Source organism: Xyrauchen texanus, chromosome 18 (assembly GCF_025860055.1).
Source record: "Xyrauchen texanus isolate HMW12.3.18 chromosome 18, RBS_HiC_50CHRs, whole genome shotgun sequence".
NCBI classification, from domain to species: domain Eukaryota; kingdom Metazoa; phylum Chordata; class Actinopteri; order Cypriniformes; family Catostomidae; genus Xyrauchen; species Xyrauchen texanus.
In genome coordinates this window covers 15205328-15227359 of record NC_068293.1, presented here as the reverse complement: position 1 = coordinate 15227359, position 22032 = coordinate 15205328, and the positions used below count along the sequence as shown (strand labels likewise).

The following is a 22032-nucleotide window of genomic DNA, read 5'->3' as shown; positions in this document are numbered from 1 at the left end:
TTCCCTGGTTATCGGTCGTGTCTAAAAGATATCCCTCTTTCGTCAAACACGCGAGATTCTACAGATTGTACACGGCGGTTGAAGTCGCACAGCAACGATGAGCGCTAGTAAAATGTTATTTTAAATAGACTGTTTTGAGAAGTAGTCATTCTTTATGATCAATTCAAGCTCTAAAATAAATATTTCACTAATAAATATGAAAACTTCATCTCTATGTGCGCTATTGTCTGTCATGGGATTGTCAGTGGAAAAGTAGCCTACATCAATCAGCATCGGTAGAAGTCTGACTGGTTGGTGATCTAGTTGTAATTAATTTGCCCATTGCATAGGAGGTTACATGTTCTAATCTGGCCATATTAAACTTTTTAAATTTTAATTTAAAAAATGGCATCTGTACCTCATTGGATGTATAGTTTGAGTAGGGGACACATTTGTTTGCATTTTTCTATGGGATTGGAGTGGAAACGAGCGCAAACTGCGGAACTCACAGCAACGAGGAGCGCTCGCCACCCATTCTCGATTCCTTAAGTACATCACGTCACTGCGGCAGATATGTTGCTATCCTCTACTGTATAATCAACGCTTATGTTGTTTAAAATAAAAAGCAGTTCATGAGCATGCCCTTGTTATTTGCTAACCATCTTGAACGGATGTTTAACTTTATATGACGTTCTTTTGATAAGCACAGTTAATTGATGAACGTAGTTACATATACTTAGACATACATAACAGACTGCACATGTGCGAGAAGTTGACGAAAGAGGGATCCCTTCTAGACTCTCCCCAAAACTCAGCGGGAGGTGAGGCCGCCTTACCACTTCCTGTCGCTCGTTGCGCGCGTGGACTGTGGAGGGATGTAAAGATGGCGGAGCTGCAGATGCTGCTGGAGGAGGAAATTCCAGCGGGTCGCAGAGCGTTACTGGATAGTTATACAAACCTCGAAAGAGTCGCCGAATACTGTGAAAGTAACTACGTGCAGGTGAGTAGGCCAAGCGTTTGAGAGGAATGCACATTGGATATGAAGTTTATGTGGGCAGCAGAAGTGTCAGCTATAAGTGTCTACACCGTATATGCTGTCTGTTGGTCATCTGTTGAGGCAGAGCACAAACTACATGCATGCAACTACGGCTTCCCAGCATTGAGATATGCTGTAAAAAGTTTACAACACTTGTTTGCGAGGTTGTAAAGTAAGGCGATGGCTACTTTTGCAGGAGATGGTTTGAGCAGCACAGATTTGTGATGAATCGCAGCACGCTGACAGTAACGCGTACACGATAATCTCGCGCAGTGGTAACTTCTGCTGTTCTGTCCCCCCGTGCGGGTGCAATATGCTTACATTAGAGTACAATACCGTACGAAACAAAAGGTTGCTTTTGCAGACCGATAACACTTGCTGTCGATGTTAGAAACGATCATGCCGATTTGAGAAACAGGTGGTGGAGAAATCTATATCGCTAAAAGTATATAGTGAATCTCCCTTATTGATACAGGTTGTATTGTGCATTATAAAACGTAAAAACCCATTTCATTTTAGTGTTGAATGTGTAACCATCGAAACAGGTTCACCTAAGGAATTTGCATTGTGTTTGAACACTGTCAAGTAATAAGCACTTGTGGGAAGTTTGCATGTCTTGCAGTGTGACTTGTTTTACTTCATCTAAAAAAATTATATGTTTTAACCTGATGGTAATTGAGAGACTTCATGAAATAGGCCTATTTGTACTTTAAAAAAAAGTATCACAATTAACCATATGGGGGCTGAAATATAATAAAACTTGTAATTAAAATAGAATCTTGTAATTATCCAAATGGTGACCAGTTACAGCACCTGTAAATTGTATATATTCTTTCCTCTATACACATCATGTTCAAATTGAAAATCTTGATGTTGATTTAAAAAAAAAGCTCTAGAACCTGCTGTCAACTAGCCATATGGCACTCTTAAGAAACTCAATATGTCATGTCTTTTGATATAGGCATTGGTTCCCAAACATTTGCCGTGACTTTCCTCCCACTGCACACTAACCACAAAAAATTCAATAAAATAATTAAACCAATATGCTATTGAAAACACTTAAAAAAAAAGGTTTAATATTAACAAATTAAATTAAAACAATGTATCCTTCAAGTCAATATTGCTTCAAGCATTTAACCTGTTTATACGCACACCCTTTTAGAGCACAAACCATGAAAATGACATACCTGAACTTAAATGGTTGTATTTTCTGAACCCTTTGGAGTATGGACACAGTTGTAGTATCTTTTGAAAGAAGACACTTTGGGCTTTATTTCCCAAGTTTCAGAATTAATGTTGTTATTTCTTAATGTTAGAGAAGCTGAAGTTTATAGTAATGGAAATATTTTGTTCCAAACATGATTTTATAATCTAAAAAACAATAATAAATGTGCCAAGACATCCCAGCAATACAATGTTCTCAAAACCACAAGTCTAAAGAAGTTTTGTTTCAAATTTGAAGATGATCTAACAAAAAAATTTGCTTCCTGCAAGCTTTTTTTCTCTGAAAATCACTGCCAGTATACAGAGTAAAATTAAGGCTCTGGCTTTCAAGACGGCACAAAATCTGACTGCACTGCTTGGCTATTATGAATAAAACTACAACGCATTTAAAAAAAATAGACTTTAGAGACAGACTCGTTTTGTATACGAGACTCTAATATGTAAGATCATATACAGTTTTACAACATGAATGTTGCTCAGATTGCATATTTTGTTGTAGAACGATGACAAAGGGTAATTCTTTCAGGCGAGATCTCATGTAAACAATGGAGAATATATCAATATTTCTCAGATTTATCACTTTAATGGACAAAAAGTCTATTGGATGTTTTCCAATGAACGCTTGTCATGGACAATAGACCCAAGTGTGGCAAACTGTATTCATCTGGTGATCGCGTTTTCATAACAAGGGTATCAAGTCCCATTTTGATATTGCATGTTTTCAATTGTACCCTGGCACAAATAACTAAATTGCTGTTTCTGGAGCATTGCTAACGTGAAACAGAGATTTGATATCAGTGTTGAACCCTTAGAGCTTTGAAAAGATGTATAATTTGTTAACATAAAATTTATTTACGTTAAATTATATATTAAATGTAAACAGAGTGACGTCACTCCCGAGTGCGAGCGATTGCAAATCAACATGTTAAAGTAATTATTCAAGAGCCAGTAATAAAATAGAGAACAGAGTAAATAGTGCTTTAGAGTTTTCTGTAACAGCAATTTGTTTTTCTTTGCAAACGTGCGCTAGAAGAACATCTTTGTTTTTGTTTATTTAGCATCTCGTGCAGGAGCGCTGTTTTAGATGCCGTGTCTAATTAAAAAAAATATTTAAAAAGTATATCGAGGCACCTGCTTTCTGTTAAACTGTATTTGTTTGTGCTGTGTCTAGCCTTTTTCAGTGCAAGAATTTGATCAATCTGAAGACATCGTCAGTTCTTGACACGCATCCAAAATTCTAATGCACAGTTTCAGCATTAGAATGTGCATATTTTTCTTAAATTCTACAAATATTCAAATTTTAAATTTTAATTTGACAGCCCTACTATGCTTATAGCATTGTACTGTAACTAATGTATGAGGGCAAGTACATAAATGGGTTTAAAGTCTGGACCTCCAAGACTCATCAACAATTATAGACAAGGTTTTCCTCCTGTCAAATATATGTTCTGTTTGAATTATATTTTATATATGGAAATAAGCTGGCCTTGTTTGCCTTCAAATATTCCTAAAGATTGCTTAATTAGAATAGATTCTGATGAAAGGAAAACAATATCTTTTATGGAGTCAGAAAAAAGCAATATCTTTTATGGAGTCAGAAAAAAACAATATCTTTTATGGAGTCAGAAAAAAAACAAAAGATTTTCACTAGCACAGTCCCAACTCGGTAAAATGTTCTATATGGGAACAGTCATATTATAACTAGTCTTGCTGTATTTATTTATGAAAATATTTGTTTACAGTACAGGCATTTAGTTGTGTGTTTGTGGCAGGGTATCCTATATCCATTCCAGATTGTTCCAGCTTGTTTTGATTATCTCTTGCTGAGGAGAGTTCCACTTGTAATTGGAACCATGTTCCAGCTTGTTTTGATTCTCTTGCTGAGGAGAGTTCCACTTGTTATTGGAACCATGTTTGATTGATGTGAGCTGACTCAGTGGGCTGCTCAGAATAATGGAATCTTGGAAGGTGGGATCACCATTCCAAAATGTTTGTTTTGAAGGCAGCCATGGAGACAATATAATGATGCACACATTTCTCAGACCTTTTGGTTTTTAAGTTGAGAAAGTATTGGAATATTCCCTCAAGGAGAAGGGTTTGTAGATGAAAGAGCAGGAGGAACTCATTAGATTGAGATTTTTTTAGGGTAAAAAGCATAGTAAAACAACTTTAGTATTAAATTCTAGTCCTGGATCACTGAGATTATAAAGACCTGGGTTGAAGAAGCTGTAGACTCCGTTGCAAGACTTTTGACTATCAGCATCCAGTTTGCAGCTTACCATACGTGTTCAATGGCGCAGAAAAAATCAGCTCAATTACGCTTGAAAGCTGCTGCTTTGGGGGATGTTTGCAATATGTAAAGCAAATGTGTATTGTCTATTATTTTCAGTAAGTAATCCAGCAGATAATTTGCATTAAAGGCATATTTTGAAGCACTTATTACAGACGTCCCGGCTACAGCTGTGAGTGGCTGCTGCCCAGCATTTTCTGCTTCTCATTTGCATAATGGTGTTGAGTATTTCTCAACTTTTTTGACTCCCTTGGCTGTTCTCAACGCTTCGATCTGCTGTCAATCCCAAAATTAGTAGCCTTTTTATCCTAGGTATATGGCCATGGTTACCAAGGGTCCTTTTGGAGTATCCAAAAGGCACTTGTAAAACGCCTGGGTGTACCCTTAGAAAAACAAGTGTAAAATATTCATTTTTTGTTGTATTGTTATGAAATTTGAACTTGGACAAGGTAAGGCTTCATGCTGTGATCCCATCAAGCTAATAGCTAAATTATAGTCATTTGCAGGCATCTGTATGCAAAAAAAATTCAGGTGGAAAAACAAACTTCTATTTCATTGTGTTCAAACTTCTATTACTCAAAATCAGTAGCACTTACAGTAATTCTGACTGCTGGGTAAAAAACTTCAGAGTATCACCTTTCAAAAGTGACCAAAAACATGCATGTACTCCAAAATGTTCAAGAACAGCTTTAAATTTACTTTGGGTATGCCTTGAGTTTTAGGATAATTTTACAGGATTGGGATGAAGTTAAACTTATACACATACAACACTGAGCTTTGATACATCAGTAATAAGCCATAACCAAACCCCCCACACCTCCCTTAAAGTGCTTAAGAGGAAATCCACTTTGTGCCCATACAGATAGCTCACTCTAGGGGGGTGGCAATTGATGTGTCTGTAATGAACCCTCTGCTTTATTTTCTTAATTGTGTGATTGTGACAGTTACCTCTATACTGATCTGGTGATTTAAATTATTATTCTTATTTCAATCACAGAATAGTTTAGTAGTATGTTGAATTAAAGCCCAGGCAGAAGAAAGTTTGGAGAGTTGATGCCAGCGTGAGTCTTTGTGAAGAATGCCTCTCCTTTTATGGGCAGAATGGCAGTTGGATTCTTTCATCTGGCACCAGGAGTCTTTTCTGTAAGGGCAAACTCTGAGACTGCTTACTGGAGAATAAATTTTTTCTTTTATGCGCTGCTTGAAGTTTGTGTATGCTGGGTATATAAATGGCTTTGCCATATTCTAAACTATAAATTTCCATTTATTTTTTTTGCTTCAAATCCAGTGAAATGTCATTAAAATGCTAATGTAATCACACCTTTTGTGATAATTTCTATCAAATTTGATCTCATAATTTTGCAACAGGTTGGGGCAGTAAATCTCCTTTTTTCCCCAAATGGTTCTTCCTCAAAAGTATTAAAATAATTGTTTATAGAACCTGAAATGAGGAGTCAGAACAAGAATTGTTAAATTAGTTAAGATTTCTTAATGAGCAAGATAATTAACAATTAGCTGATCATAATTGCAAAATTAAACTTCAAGGTAGGGTTGGGCAATATAGTGAAAATGAATTAATCATGATGTATTCGCAATGATCTTGCTCAAAGACTATTTAGCCCAAGACAAAGCACATGTATTAAAATTTAACTGGAGAAATTGGGATGCCCAATATTGTATGCAGATGTAGAAAAGGAAGTCTAAAAGAGCCAATAACCTTCTAGATACAGTCATTGCCAGTGTATCAACCCAGGAAAGTGCAAGCATGTTAAAAATAGCGTGTTAAAAAAATTAAGGGGAAGCTGTCTAATAAACATGCTGACGATTGAGACATTACTGCGAATCAAACAAAAAAAGGCAAAGAGAAAATCACTTACAGCTCTTGAATGAATAACTTCTGCATTAATAAGCATTAATCTAGCTATGATAAACTATGCAGTGTTATTTTACAATTGATTACTTTATTAGATTTCTTTTTAGACCACACCTGAACAGTAATGTTAGTAGACCTTCTACTAACATTTTTAATTTTTTTTATTTTCTTGTCCTCCTCCTCCACAATCTGTCTCTCACCCCTCTGCATATTTATATCTCACTAAATCAAAAGTCTTTCTAGCAAGTCAATCCACTGTCAGACATTTTTGGAATGACAGTGTAAATGAAAAAATTAAAAATACTGGAAAAAAAGGATTTTCATGTCTTTCGGTTTCATTTAGCAATTCTCCAACAAATATTCTCTAAAGAACATTCCTGCGCCTATGCGGACGGAAGACCATATTAAAATACACTGTCAATGTATCCTGCATTGATGCACTCTGCATGCGTTGATGATCCTGCAGCAGCATACAGTGTGAAACATACTGTAGATGTGCACAACCTGATTTCTGAACAAATGACTCATATGAGCCAGTCCTTTGAAATCTACAGTGCGGAATTTATAGCATGAACGGGGTAGCCAGATTCCCAGAGGAATGACTGATGTAAGCTGATTCTTTTGACTCCACAAAGCATGCAACACTTCCTCCTATTAATTGATTGATCATGACCTTCATTTGATCGATCTCTATATCGATTCTTAAATCCCAAGATCAATCTTTCACTCAATGCGCAACCAAAATCACTCGCATTTGCAAACAAATAACGTGCGATGTGACTGAAGTGAATATATTTGGCAACTGGCTGGTAAATGTTTACATTTTACTCACCAGTAACTGTGTAGTTTAGTTTTGAAGTGTTCAGCATCAAGATCCTTTCACTACATTTTGAGAATAAAAGTTGTTCCACGCAACCCATTTGTCATTGAATAATGTCTCTTTATATACCCTTTCTGTTCTTTACAGTCAGTTGTTTATCAAAAGCAGCTGCAAAAAAAAAAAAACATTTAAATCAAATCAAGCGTCGCACAGATGAGGTAAAGCCATTCAAGTCCTCTCATTATCATTTATATAATTGTATAAATTTTTTTTAAAGACACCGTAGTGGTTTTAGCATGTGTTCAATACAATTTAACAATAAATATGTAACAAACAAAAAAAAAGAAATATAAAATCTTATTTGTTGTTTGAATACATTGGAATCAGATTGAATCTAGAGCTTGTGAATTGGAATCGAATTAAAACAGAAAATCTATATCAATACCCAGCCTTACCACCTCCTGAATGAATTAGTCTTAACAGCTGCTTCGTTTTAGAGAATCAAACGCTTACTGAATTGTAAGTCATTAATTTCACCATGTCCAGCTCATAAATTCTTAAATCAGAGAAATGTTTGACAAGATGTTTATGACTGTGGCTACGTTTACATGGACACCAGAAAGTGGCCCATTGCAATAAAACAGCATTCCCATTTACATGGACCATTTAAGTGGTGTGCTCTTTACTCCCGTATACATGTGGCTCCATCAGTAAGCAGCTTTATTCACAACAATGTTATCTTTCCAGGGCACTTGTGTAAACATGGCACAGTGCATCTGAATAAGACTTCACTATTTTACTTTCTTTTGATTTGCTTTATTTCCAGATAATCCAGAGTTGTTGCTGTGTTTGTTTCCTTAACTTACTATTGCGATCTGCATCTGATTTGCGAGGCAGTATTGGGGGATTCCCTCTTACATAAAACTCTGGGATTCCTCATGTACAAGCGCATATTTGCGAATGTTAGACAGTCGATATTTTGCATTCGTGTATATAAATAGGTATAGTTTATAGTATGTGTGAGGTTTTTTTCACACTGTACTCCCAGAAATTATTATTAGAACTTTATTAATTGCCCCACGGGGATTAATATAGTGCTTCACACAATAACTAAACAAGAATTCAGCATACCAGATCACACATTCAGAATAAATATTACAAATAAATACATTAATAATAAGAAACTTTGATATCAACCATTATTTAGTCGAATAGCCACAGGCACAATTTATATTGATTTGTAAGGCGCCTTACACCACGTAAACACCTCACAATGGGCAAAAGCTCGAACTGAGAGTGCAAGGGATGTGTTTCATCTCCCATGATGCTATAAGGCCTTCTTATCACCTGTTGCTCATAAAATACATTTAAACTACTTAAGGTATATCTGTTATTTTTGAGCATATTTTAACAATGGCTTGAAGGTGGTTTTTGTTTTTGATATACAGTGAGGGAAACCAACAAATGAAAGCGAAACATAAAATACTCTCATTAAAGGAACTCTAAAAAGTTATAAAATAGGCCTTTGAACATCAGATGAGTTCAATTTCCTCAGTACATGTAGTCATTGCTGTGACTTTTTAATAATAGCCTCAGTGTTCTGTTCAAGCTTGAATGTTTTATCAAACATTGTCCCCAAGTGCTTGTATTCATCCACTGTGTCAACCTATACCCCATTGATGTGAACCAGTTCTGGCACAGGAGAATTTTTTTCTAAAATCGACCACCAACTCCTTGGTCTTTGAGACATTCAATTCCAATTTAATACGGTCACACAATGTAATAAATTCCTGCAGAGCAGAACCATGATTCTGCTCAGTGTCTGAACGGTTTACATGTTTACTTTGGCAATCATTTGTGTACAGAATAAACAAAATTGGTGAGAGTACACTTCCTTGGGGTGAAGTGTATAGTGTATCTGATAAAAGTCTGTTTGCCCTGACCTTCTGCTTTCTTCCTGTTAAAAAAAATCCATAAAACAAGTCATTGATTAAGATTAAACTCACTAATACTTTTTTCCCTAAAATATCAGGTTGCATTGTATTAAATGCTGATGAAAAGTCTAGCAAAGACCCCACCCTTATCCAAATGATGGTGAAGAGTATTTAACAAAAACAGTTATGCATCATCCATGCCTCTTCTAGCACGATATGCGAACTGCAACGGATCCAGAGCAGCACTAGTTAATGACATAACATTTTGAATTCTTTCTGTTGTTGGGCTTCATCCTTTGTCATTTGTTATGCCTGTCCATTCCACACATGCAAGCACACACTGCAAAAACCCTTCAGATTGACGCTCATGTATTTGTGACCACAATAAGCTGTGTTCTCCGGGAAAACCTTGGTGTGTTAAACCACTTTTTTCTTAATCCCTTAAACGCCATGAGGAAATCAGCGTTCTTGTTTACATGACGTTTCAGAACGCCGCTTTCTGTTAACATCTTAACATTAGTGAACAACGTTAGTTAACACGAACTAACAATAAACGATACTTGTCTTTTTCAGTGTTTATTAAAGGAGACCTATTATGCCCCTTTTTAGAAGATGCAATAAAAGTCCCCAGAATGTGTCTGTGAAGTTTCAGCTCAAAATACACGACAGATGCTGCTCCCCGCCCCTGTGCCTTTACAGCTCGTGCTTCAGATTCTGCAGCAGCAACAAATAAGAACCAATATGACTGACTGCTTAAAAACCAGAGTTCAGCCAGATATGTATGAAAATATATATTGGATATATGGATGGATGGATGGATGGATGGAACACGAACAGTTGGTAGTGATCCATGCATGAGAATCACATTTTTGGAAAATCCTGCTTAATATTGACACTCATTCACAAAGCAGTCTGGGGTAAAATGATTTGCACAAACATACACACATTTTTTTTATGTTTTGGGGCACATTACCTTCAAAAACAAAACTTTTCCACTGCGTCTTCAGTGACTCTGATGCCAGGAGTACATGAAGACTCTTATCTTCACTTTTACAGCCAACAACAGAACACTTATGACACTTACAAAGCTGAGACATTTTTCTTACTGTGTCTGCTCCAGTGAGGAAAACAATGCCAGACTGTGCGTAGTAGATCACTCAGGGGATCTATGATAATAGGGTGGAGTCCTTCACCAGTCGTGGGCGAGGCCTGATCTAACGTGACGTCACTTTAGAGCAGAAACGAAAACCATTCATTTTGACACACTGTTTTTGATTAATAGAAATATAAGAAAGGTGGACTTTTAACATTGTAGGGTGGTTGTGTACGGTACACACTGCTGACTCACATTTATGTACAAACACCATGTAAAAGTGAATTTTGCATAATAGGTCTCCTTTAATCCTGATTAATGTTAATTTCAACATTTACTAATGCAATTTTAAATTAAAATATGCAGATGTTAATGCACTATGAACTAACAGTGAACAATATATTTTTTTTTAATTAACTAACATGGAGAAGAAAAAAAAATGTTAATTGTTATTTCATGATACTTAATGCATTAACTAATGTACAAATGTAAAATTATTATAAAAAAAAAAAAAACTACCAAATGTTTATTAAAAAAATTATCATGAAATGACTTAATTTAAAAATCTTGTTTAATATTTTCTATTAAAATATGAATAATTTTGGTAATGTGCTGCTTAGGTCAGTAGGTCTGCATTTTTTCATTTTTAAATATTTCATCCTCCAAAAGTACTAAAAGAATTTGGAATGGAATCTTTATAGATACCGGAATTGTTAAACTGTCATTCCTATCCCTAACAATCAGGCATTTTATGCTGGCCCTTCTAAGACAAACTGACAGTTGAGCACTGGTCTGAGTATGTATGTAGCTGTTTCATCAACTGTCCCAAAACCAATCACACTGGTCCCTAGTTGTTAGATTAGATAAAATGTAACACAAATAATTACTTAAGATAGACAATTTCTCAACAAATACATTTATTGAACACTTGACCAATCTGCACTTGTACACTTAAATTAAAAATGTATAATGTAAAAACATATTGTATAAATAATGTATAACAAATATATTAAATAAAGCAGGTGTTACGAACTGCTCCGAGACACGAAGGTTGAGATCCAAATGCAGCTTTAATTAAATGGCAATCCAGACACGTGTATGTGTATATATATATATATTACACAAAGATAAACGTTATATAGGCACAGTGATTTAATTTCAGGAAGGTCTACTAACGTTACTGTTCAGGTGTGGTCTAAAAAGAAATCTAATAAAGTAATCAATTGTAAAATAACACTGCATAGTTTATCATAGCTAGATTAATGCTTATTAATGCAGAAGTTATTCATTCAAGAGCTGTAAGTGATTTTCTCTTTGCCTTTTTGTTGTTTGATTCGCAGTAATGGCTCAATCGTCAGCATGTTTATTAGACTGCTTCCCCTTTAAGACCGAGTTCAGATCTAATAGGCTCCTGATGCAGCATATTTTCTCCCAAATATTTCCATAACTCCATCCATTTAAGACATAAACTGTGTTTAAGTGAATCTCCAAGCTGGTCATTTTGACATATTTGTGTATATTTGATCGTTTAGACGCGCACATGAAACCCAAAGTAGCCTATACTTTGCTTGTCTCTTTGCGGTGTGTTTTGGAGCACGCGCCGCCTTAGGAACGGTATCTCTTGCGCTCTTTTTATTATTAAACACGTCCCGCAATTTTGCAACAGTAGCTAGACTGCATTTTACAACAATCACCGATCGTGCTGATTCTGACGTTAAGTTTGAATTTTAGGGAGAAATGTCAGTGCACCGCTGTGAAGGGAAGGAAGTTGTGCTAGACAGAATGCGGCTTATGTATAAATATTCTTTTTATAATCTTTGGAAGGCGAAATATAAAATAAAATCAGACTAATATCACAGATCTAAACCAGGCTATGTTTGGATGTTTAGTTCTGTCACTCATTATGCAGGGCTCATTTTGTGCTCGCTGTGGCACCGCGTGAGAGAGCTCTCTCTCTCTCTGACTGCGAATAGCTAAATTGCATCACAGACAAATGGTTTCATATTATTATACATAGAAATGGCTGGCGAGATAAAATAACTTTCTCTTTATAGCAATAAAGAATGTATTTTCTTAATTTCTCCAGTACCGACAGCAGAACCGGTAATGTCCGAGCTTACCAAAGCCAGTCCTTCACTAGCCTATAGTGCGTTGGTATCTTTTGTATTACTTATTTCTCTGCATTGAGTGACAACCCTCTCAAATATAAGACACACAAACAGAACAAATAAAAGTCTCAGATTCACTGTCTGTAATTGCAAAATTCTTGCTTACTTATTGTGACATGATAGCAACCCTTCTGCTGTGATAATGCAACTTCAACTACGTTATCAATATCCAAAGTAGCCGAATGTCATGTCACATTTTTTCTCGAAGTTGGCAGTAAAATATCAAAGGTTTTTAATTAAATATAAAGAAGTTATACAAATTTAATCCTTACCGTTTTCTCCAAGGAACTTAGCACTGGAGTCTGCTCACTCTGCTGGAAAATGACTCTAGGGGCAGCGTGCGTCGAACACGTGTTCCACAACAGCACACGGCTGCCCACAGATGCGCCTGCCTAATAATCGGCTTGATATACTTGGATATTTGCCGATTATGTTAAAAAATCGGCCGATTAATCGGCCAGCCTCTAGTATTGTCCATATAGTTCCCTTTATCTGTCTCTGAACCTGCTTGCTGTTCCCCAGGTTGCCACAGTTATTTCAAATGACACCCATAAATTTTACCTGCTCAAATCACTCTTACGTGCCATATTCAGTGACCGTATTACTCTCTGTGAGGAAGTCTTTGTCATCTAGACCAGCACTTGTCTTTTTTTTTTTTTTTTTTTTTTTGTGCTTGTGGGACAGGCAGCATTTATGGTTTCAAGATCCAGAGTTCTCTTACAGAATCGAGAGAACATCTGATTGAGGTAGAGACTGCTTCTTCTCAAATTCACCTCTGTGTTCATATGCTGGTGAAGATGAAAGGGTGACTAATATCTCTGTGTAGGAGGAGAGACGTGTGGGCTGCTTGATTTTCAGTTAAGTGTTCCACATCTGCGATACATCCTCGACCATGGTCACGTGACAACACACCAGTGTTGGGGGCTCTACTTTTAAACTGTTTGCTTGGCTAGTGACAAGCTACTTATTTCAAAGTTAAACAACAGTCAAGCTAGCCTTTTGGAAGAGTGGTATGCATGTTAAAACTATTTATGGGAGCTTTATCTTCCAAGTAATACAATTATCTGATTCATTGTTTTAATTTATATTTAGAAAAAAAAGAGAAATTAATCTGGCACAAAAACAATAAGGATCTTTATTAGCATAACAACATCAAGCTTCCAGTGAGTGCTGGCCTGTTCAAATCCGCCATGATGCTACAGTGTTTTGGATGCTTGTTACGGTTATCACTTTGTCAACCATCACTTTTGCTATAAATTTTAATCATGATTATTAATCAAGATTATTCTGCCCTTTTGAGGTTTCATTTAAATGAAAAAAAAAATTCATTTTCAGCAGGGCTGCACGATATGGACAAACAAAAAAAAACAAATACTGTTGCTATTGATTCTAAAATGTAAAAAAAATTACATTAAACAGCAACTCATGTTGAAAAAGATCAAGTTAAAACTGCAAACTAGTAAACGATTCCTTTTGACCAAAATGAAGTATTGTTTTGCCCATGCTTCCAGTATAATGGTTTTCACACTGACACCGATCAACCACAACATTAAAACCACCTGCCTAATATTGTGTAGGTCCCCCTCATGATGCCAAAACAGCGCCAACAACCCGCATCTCAGAATAGCATTCTGAGATGATATTCTTCTCACCACAATTGTAAAGAGCCGTTATCTGAGAGCCCATAGACTTTGTCCGTTTGAACCAGTCTGGCCATTCTTTGTTTACCACCTCTCTCATCAAAAAGGCATTTCGGTCCGCAGAACTGGCACTCACTGGATGTTGTTTTTTTTTTTTTTTTTTTTTTTTACACCATATCATCTCAGAAAGCTATTCAGAGATGCATGTTGGTGCTGTTTTGGCAGCTCGAGGGGGGCCTACACAGTATTAGGTAAGTGATTTTAATGTCGTGTCTGATTGGTGGAAGTTCTCTTTAAATTATTTAAATATATTATTGAAATAATAATAGTAATAATATTATATGTAATAATTTAGCAGGTGGCAATACCAAATGGTCTCCAGACTTTTTGATGTAAAAAATAAAACAGAAGTTTGAATGTTTCTGTTGACAACAGTTTTGACAGGCTATGGTGCTCCATTTAAACATGGTGAAATGCTCCCATCTACTCCTTGACCCACAAAACCCTTGTGCTTAAGTTTTTTAGACACTTGTAAATTAATGGCCAAACATAGCTGAAATTAAGCAAATGTTTAATGAGGTAAATCTGGAGTACTTTTTACACTGTCAACACACGTTAGCGATGCGCATGAACTGAACCGAACTTGTAGCACAGCTGTTCTGTGTATAATATATAATGAGAGCACGAGATGGAATTCATGCCTATTGAGCACAGAACCGTTCTAAAACAACTAACACCATGCTGCAACCGAAGTTTATTCAGCTGACTTGCTGCATAGTCAGTTGCTGCATAGTCAGTAAATTCTTAAGGAAACAGTTTGAAAGGTACCTGATTTTCATCATACCTCAGTATATAGTCTACAAAGGCAGCATGTTCCAGCTTTCTGATGCGAGCCTCATGTAAATCAATTAAAGAAATGCACAAACGAAACATACTTGTAAACATCTGGTGCTCCATGTTTCAGCACATGCCCTAAAGTGATTGGTTAGTGGCGAACTTCTTAAGAGCACGATTGGTGAGGTGAAAATAGACTTCAGAAGCGCTTGTGATTTGGTCTGGCATCTGGAGACGCAGACTATTATAAAAATGAGCAACAATTTGCAACTTTACCTCACTGATAATTTCCATTTGCTAGCTCACTAATATTGGAGACGGATATGTTTAATTAACCTTGAGGTAGAAATCGTGATTGGCCTAGGGCTGCACAATTAATCGTATTTTAATCGCAAAATATATTTAGATTTTCCACGTGCTACCACCACTTCTCGTACTCCGTGGGCTTAACACAAATTTGATCATTAGTACAGTATGCATGGACCAGTTTTTCCATTCACTAAAAAGAACTGGCAGATAAGAGTCATTCTTTTAGGATGTAGCATTGTATGTTTTGCTGGGTAAATTCAAAAGAACCAACTCAAAGTGTTTGTTAATTGGACTACACTGGTCACACACTGTATGTTTCATGCTGCTGATTCAATTGCACTGTTTCAGAGCTTCTGGATGTTGGTGCAGGAAACACTGTCAAGAGTGTTTTAGCTTGGTGTCTCATCCGCATCAGCGAAATAATTCACACTGAAGAATCATTAAGACTTTTTGCTTTGAAAACAGCTGAGCTACTGTCACACTTCGGAGAGAGAAAAAAAAAGACAAATAAGGAGCATCACTGCTTTGTTACTCCCCAACACACATGCACAAACCAGTCTGACACAGTGTTTCGGAGGCTGTTACTGTGAAAAGAGGCCTTTTTGAGAGGTTTCTGTTATGCTGAAAAAGAGCTGTGATATCTGTGTATTTACACGAGGAACAAAAGTGTCATTAGCATCTCTTGTTCTTGCCACCTGTTCATTTTCAGAGTGTAATTATTTGAGTCATTCTCTGGAAGATCAGTCAGAGTGTTTTCGTCTGATGTGGTCAGTGCTGTGAGAATTTTGCTGAACAGTCATTAGTGGCTTCAGTACTGTGTAATTACCCATGAGCCCTGCATCCATTTGTAAAGGAGAGATGTACGCTGTATGTGTCTATCAAGGAAGGATGGGCTGTAAATTACCTGCTCTTCTATTCTGTAGTGCTGTTCTCATTCAGTCCCATTTATTTCAAAGAAAAGAGCTCAAACAATGCAGTCATCAGTCAGTGCTGGACATAACCTCTCCCAGACTTGCCCTTCAGACCAGTTTCAGTCCTGTGGAGAGGTCAAGGAGAGCCTATATTATTAGACAACACCTGTTTGAGTCTGGTCTAAATACTTTCCTCAAAAACTCACCTTGGCTGCATTGCAAATGTAATAACAATGGTTAAAACCTTTTAAGATTTCATTTCCATTACTTTTATTACTGATCGTTGTATATAGCCCAATTTCTCACTTATAAATAACAAAGCAGTCCTCCCCTCTTACAGTATATAGCCATACAAATACACCCAGTACACCCAGCCCTAAGGGGGCCCCCGAGTTTAACCCTCTGGGGTCTGAGGGTGTTTTGGGCCCTTGAAAAGTTTTGACATGCCTTGACATTTGTGCTTTTTTCAGTTGCTTAAAAACATATTAATGGCTAAAGTCTAATAACACTGTATTCAGCAAAAACTGGGCTACAATAATATGTGAGCAACATGTTTACATATTTGTATTTTTGAGAAAATAAGGTTTATGTATGTTTTTTGAAAAAACTAAATGTTTAAGTCATTGAAATAAGGCCATATAACACATACTTTTGAGAACTGGATCTTGTAGCCTAGAGTTTTTGCTCCAAAATGATGTGAAAACCATCCTGATCACTCATTCATACAAAACAATATAGTAATTTAACTTTTGTAAGACACTTTTAGTGTTAGAAAGGTAATATGCTAGGAGGCGTGAACTACCATGAATATTGATTGTAATTCACACCTGAGGAGACAAAAGCCCCTCCCTGGGCCTATCAATGAGGAATGTGACAAAGAGAATGAATGTGAGGAGACTCAATGATCAAAATCAAGTTTTAAGTTAAAAGAAGTAATCTGACTACATTTTCTTTACATAAAGACTTAATTTTAGACCTACACTACCGTTTAAAAGAAGTCTCTTCTCGCCAAGGCTGTATTTATTTGATCCAAAATAAATTTATATTTTGAAGAACAGTTTTCTATTTGAATATATTGTAAAATGCAATTTGTGATCAAAGCTGAATTTTCAGCATCATTACTGCAGTCTTCAGTGTCACATGATCCTTCAGAAATCGTTATAAGATGATGATTTTCTAATATGGGCATATTTAAAGTGAATTTTACTCATTTAACCTGAACACATATTTGCAAGCACAAGCTTTGTTGATGATAATGAGGCAGCATAAACACTAGTTAAAATATAATCTAAACATTCATATTATTTTTAGATCATATTACATACCATATTTATATTATACAGCATACAATTTAAATACCTGCTTTAACCAAAACAGCATTTAAATGTAACTAAAACTTACTTATTAAGACATATTTCAAATTTCAATACTCTGAATTCTGGCTGGCAATCAAAAATACAAAAAATGTTTTTGCCTTACCATAATAAATATTATTACAATATAAAATACAATACCATATAATGCTTAAGAGATGCTTAAAAGAAACTGGAGTGCAGCTCATATCCACCATTGAAATTTGCTACTCTGAAGAACCACACAATTGCTTGCTTTGTGAAGTCACGGTAATTTAATATTTTAATCGACATAAATAATTGCGACTATAATATCAAGGGCAATAATCATACATTTGGATTTTTTGCTATAATTTGCAGCCCTATCGCAATATGCATTGCACAAATGTAAATATTGCGATAAGTATATCGCAAGGTTTGCGGTAACAGAATGATTTTAATATAGTAACACTCATGGTGATGCAGATAGCAGAGAACAGACTGGGCGTGAGTTTGTCATTTTAGTAGGGTAGGAAGGGGGGGTTCACCTGCACCCGAAAGGTATATTTTTTTAACCTAGTTTTTTGTAATCCTTAAGGTGTCTAGAAAAGGAATTTTGATGTTCCCCACGCAAATTGTTGTCCCATATGTGATTTTTTGTATCATCTTTTGTGTCCGTGCTTGATTTTTGGCTGCGGAAAATTAAAATTTTTGGCTACATAGAATCTGAACAATACATCCTACAGACACAATCTACCCCATTTTCTCTTCGTCTTTGCATGAGGAATTGATAGATATGAGGATTGTAATGATTAGATGATGTATAGTGCATAAAAACTAAAATAAACACCAAAAAATAAAAAAAAAATGGTGACATTGGATCACTGCAACTCCTCCCCTATGGACCCTATTGATATATGTTTTCTAACTTTTGTATTTTTACAGTCTTTAAGATGTCTAAGAAGCAAATGTTGATGATCCCCACCTGAAATATTGTCACATGTTGGTCCAAATGAACATCTCCCATAATAAGGAGTTACTATTCAAACCGTTATATTGGTATTATATTTATTGAAACAAAACAGAAAACCACTCATATAGTCAAATATGTGTACAGTATATATAGGGTATAACAAATCCCCATTATAATAAACTGAAATAGAAAAAAGTGATTCTAATCAAAGGTCAAAAGGTCAAGGGCAATGATGTCTATTCATCATAGAGCAGGTCTTCATAATCAATCTCTTGCTCCTCATCTTCTTCACCATCTCCATCCATCTCCTCGACTGTTTCCTTCAGCAAGTCAGTGAGTGAAGTAGGGAGGATAGGTCCACAAGACCACACTGGTTCCAGGGTACCCTCATCAGTCTTTTCCCAGCCTTGGCCAGGATCATGGGGCTTGGGACACAAGAATATTGGTGTGGCTGCTCTCTTGTAGATGGCCAGACGGTGGTTGACACGGTTGATGTGTGGGACCAGGTTGTCTCTGCAGGGCGGAAGCCGTGACAGATCCACCTTGGATCTGGTGGTAAGCGTATTATCCTCTCCAATCATTTTTTTCAGCATGATGCTGCGCACGTTGTTCACAGATTTTTCGCGGGCCTGGCCATACATTACACATGTAAATGCCTCGATGTCCTCCACTATATCTGGCTCCACTGATCACCAAGTTTTCTGAGGACATAAATAATTATAGTATTACAAAGTCACAATGTATCAATACCTATGTTCAGCATTAATACTAAGACTTTGTTGTTTGCTGTGGGCGGAGTAAAAACTGCTCCCTCAGGAAATTTGGGGCCGACTCGGCTATAGATATGGACGGTGTTTAGGGTCTCAGGTATGTCTACCTTAAGAGAGCATGTCTTGTTCCGCTCGTAGAGTGGGAGCATTCGTGGAATTTCCAGAGAGTTGGGGGCATCAAATCCAGGTTTCACCTCCTGTATCATGTTCTCACCGGTCCAGTTCAACACATTTGAGCCATGAATGTTTGTCGTTATTTTGTTCAGATTGTCCCACTCGAGATGAAACACATAGTTTCCCTCACCAGTAATAATTTGTGGGCCGAGAGAGATGGAAACCTCATTGAGAGCCTTGGTTAGAGCGGTCTCAAGTTCCAAGCCAAAGTCGTTAGTTTCACAGTGACCTAGCCTACTAAGAATAGTAGTCAGTAGTTTACTGCGATAAAGGTGACGTATAGTGGTACAGAGGAGGATATGCTTAGGCAACTTCCACTCTCCCTTTGTCACAGCACGGCAGATGTCCTAAAATAATAAAGAAAGCAATTATCATTGAAGTGTTCAAGCAACTATAGTGTACACAAAATAAAACATATGCAATATTGAAAAACAAAAAATATACCAAAGTGGAGAGTTGTCATACCTGACTTATAGACAGCACAAGGCGTCTTGTCTTCTCACTCTTCTCCAAGTCAGCATCACCAGAAATCATGAGGGTCAGGAACCTCATGAGATTAGATGGGAGGAGGTCATCCAAGGACATGACCAGATCATCAGCTGTGGGAGGCCAAGGAAGAGAATTTGACTTTCTGTATGTCTTCTTGATTGTACCACGAAGAAGAAGGGCCACATCTTCATACTTGTCCGTGCTCCCCATCTCATATGCATTTCTCACTGCATCTGAGATGGATAAGCTAGCACTGAATATCAAGCTATGGGTGATACAACCCTTCAAATCTGCTGTGACCATAGAAATGCCAATCCCCTCATGCTTCTCAATCCCCTCATGCTTCTCTTCAGTTTCTCACTTCTGTACTCGGGATTGGGGAAGCCATTTCTCTCCAACTCTTGGGTGTAGACAAGACGCAGTGATGCAAGCCGTACAATCTTGTTCTGTCTTATCACTTGATCTTGAATGACATCAAGTACAGCATTAAATGACATCTGATGTGCAGCAGCCATGGTAGTCTGCTCTGTTTCACTGACAGGGTTGGTAGCAAGGGCTTTACCTCGGGATGTGTTATGGTTTGCATATTTCAGGTTGAATGACTTGCGACATGACTGATGGTAATTTGCTTCTCTCGCAAAAAGGTCCTCACCTTGCACCATGCGATGTAGACGGTGAAGTCCAAGTTCATAGGCTTGAGGCATAATCTGTTTCCATGTAGGCTCCTTCAATACTCCGTCCTTAGCCTTATATACTGGGAACTTGATGCATCGTTCGGTCTTTCCCAATACTTTCACTTCCAGCTTTCCACAGAAGACACACTCTGGGGGGAACAGCTGCTTAGCTGAGGAGGACCCACATTTACGCGGTGAGCGTGATGTTGAAGCTTGCTGAGATGTCACAGTAGGTCTTTCCTGTAAGCGTCCCTGGTTCTTTGTAAACTTTTGGTAGCAGGCTCGATGATAGCCAGTTGTTTCTAAATTGGCACCTACAAGACTCTCTGGAATGAGATTACAGACATCATCCATGCAAAACGGCAAATCAAGAGCTTCTTGGAGACGTCTATCACGAATGCTATGTAGCAGAGCCAGCTTGTCAGTAGCAGACCCTTTAATCTTACTAAGTGGTGTGAAATCTGCATGCTCAAAGCCATGTACATGTAAAATACAATTTTCAGGACCATGGTCTTTTGATTTGACACCATCATCTCTTGGATTTCTTTGTAGCAGGATTGAACTCTTCAGACTCACTATCATTTTCTTCCTTGGGTTTCTTTGACTTAGACTTTGACTTGGGCATGATTAGCAATGATCACCAACTAGCCAATTAGCTATTATAGTATAACAGTGTTGACTTTCTTTTTCCCTAATGTCTTCAAGGCAGCTTCAAACTTGGTAGAGGAGTATATTTTTCAGACTCACCATCGATATCTCCCTTCTCTTTTTTGAGGATGATTAGCATGCACATTTGTAGGACTACTAAATCGTAGAGTCAGAAAACGTAAACAAATCACCCGTCTCCTTGACAACCTGTCACATCTCCCTGACAACCAACATAGTTGATACCGTAACGTTGCTCTCTTGATAACGAAATCCTGCTATTAAAATATGCTTTATATACTTTTTGTCTACACAAACTATACTATACATTGTGCACTTACCGTCAGAAGACCTCTTTTGTCACCTAATTTATTTACATACACTGCATAACAACAAAGCGGGATGCGATTGACAGTGGGTTGGCGACAATATGAAGTGCTGTATACATGTTGCTTCTAAGGCAAAAAGCCCAATAACCTTATTTTCTCAAACAAGTTGGGCATCATTTGTTCAGTGTGCCCAGAAATGGGTTAACATCAACACTGCTGAGAGTTTAATAGCTGAAAAAGCCATAGCAACATTTAACTTGGTTTACTCCAGATTTGGCAAATGCTTTACATGAGAGGAACTTAGCGTGGACGAAAGCAAGAAAAACTGGTTTAAAATGCGATTGGGATAATTTCAGAAAATTAAGAAATAAAAGTTCCTCTCAAATTAAAAATGCCAAGTCTAAATTCTACTTGTCAACTACAACTGATAGTCTTAATGACCCTAAAAGATTTTGGAAAACAATAAAATCTCTCACTGTAGAAAATAACTCACAGGTCTTGCCAAATTACATTGTCTATAACTCACCAAATATTTA

General features: G+C 37.0%; 2 protein-coding genes across 12 annotated transcripts in view; one reads left to right on the top strand and one right to left on the bottom strand.

The window, feature by feature from the left end:
* The first annotated feature begins 847 nt into the window (after window positions 1-847).
* LOC127658657 (abl interactor 2-like) overlaps window positions 848-22032 on the top strand; it is a 54675-nt gene continuing 33490 nt past the window's right edge. For all 11 annotated transcript variants that reach the window (XM_052148059.1, XM_052148056.1, XM_052148058.1 and 8 more), the window contains exon 1: window positions 848-979. In XM_052148059.1, coding sequence (XP_052004019.1) covers window positions 863-979 — 117 coding nt within the window. In that variant the 5' untranslated portion in view covers window positions 848-862. The remainder of the gene's footprint in view (window positions 980-22032) is intronic.
* The window catches only part of LOC127658656 (ras-associated and pleckstrin homology domains-containing protein 1-like), a 173682-nt gene continuing 167768 nt past the window's right edge, over window positions 16119-22032 (bottom strand). Inside the window, exon 16 of the mRNA XM_052148044.1 lies at window positions 16119-16236. Within this exon, the coding sequence (XP_052004004.1) occupies window positions 16220-16236 (17 nt within the window). The 3' untranslated portion in view covers window positions 16119-16219. The remainder of the gene's footprint in view (window positions 16237-22032) is intronic.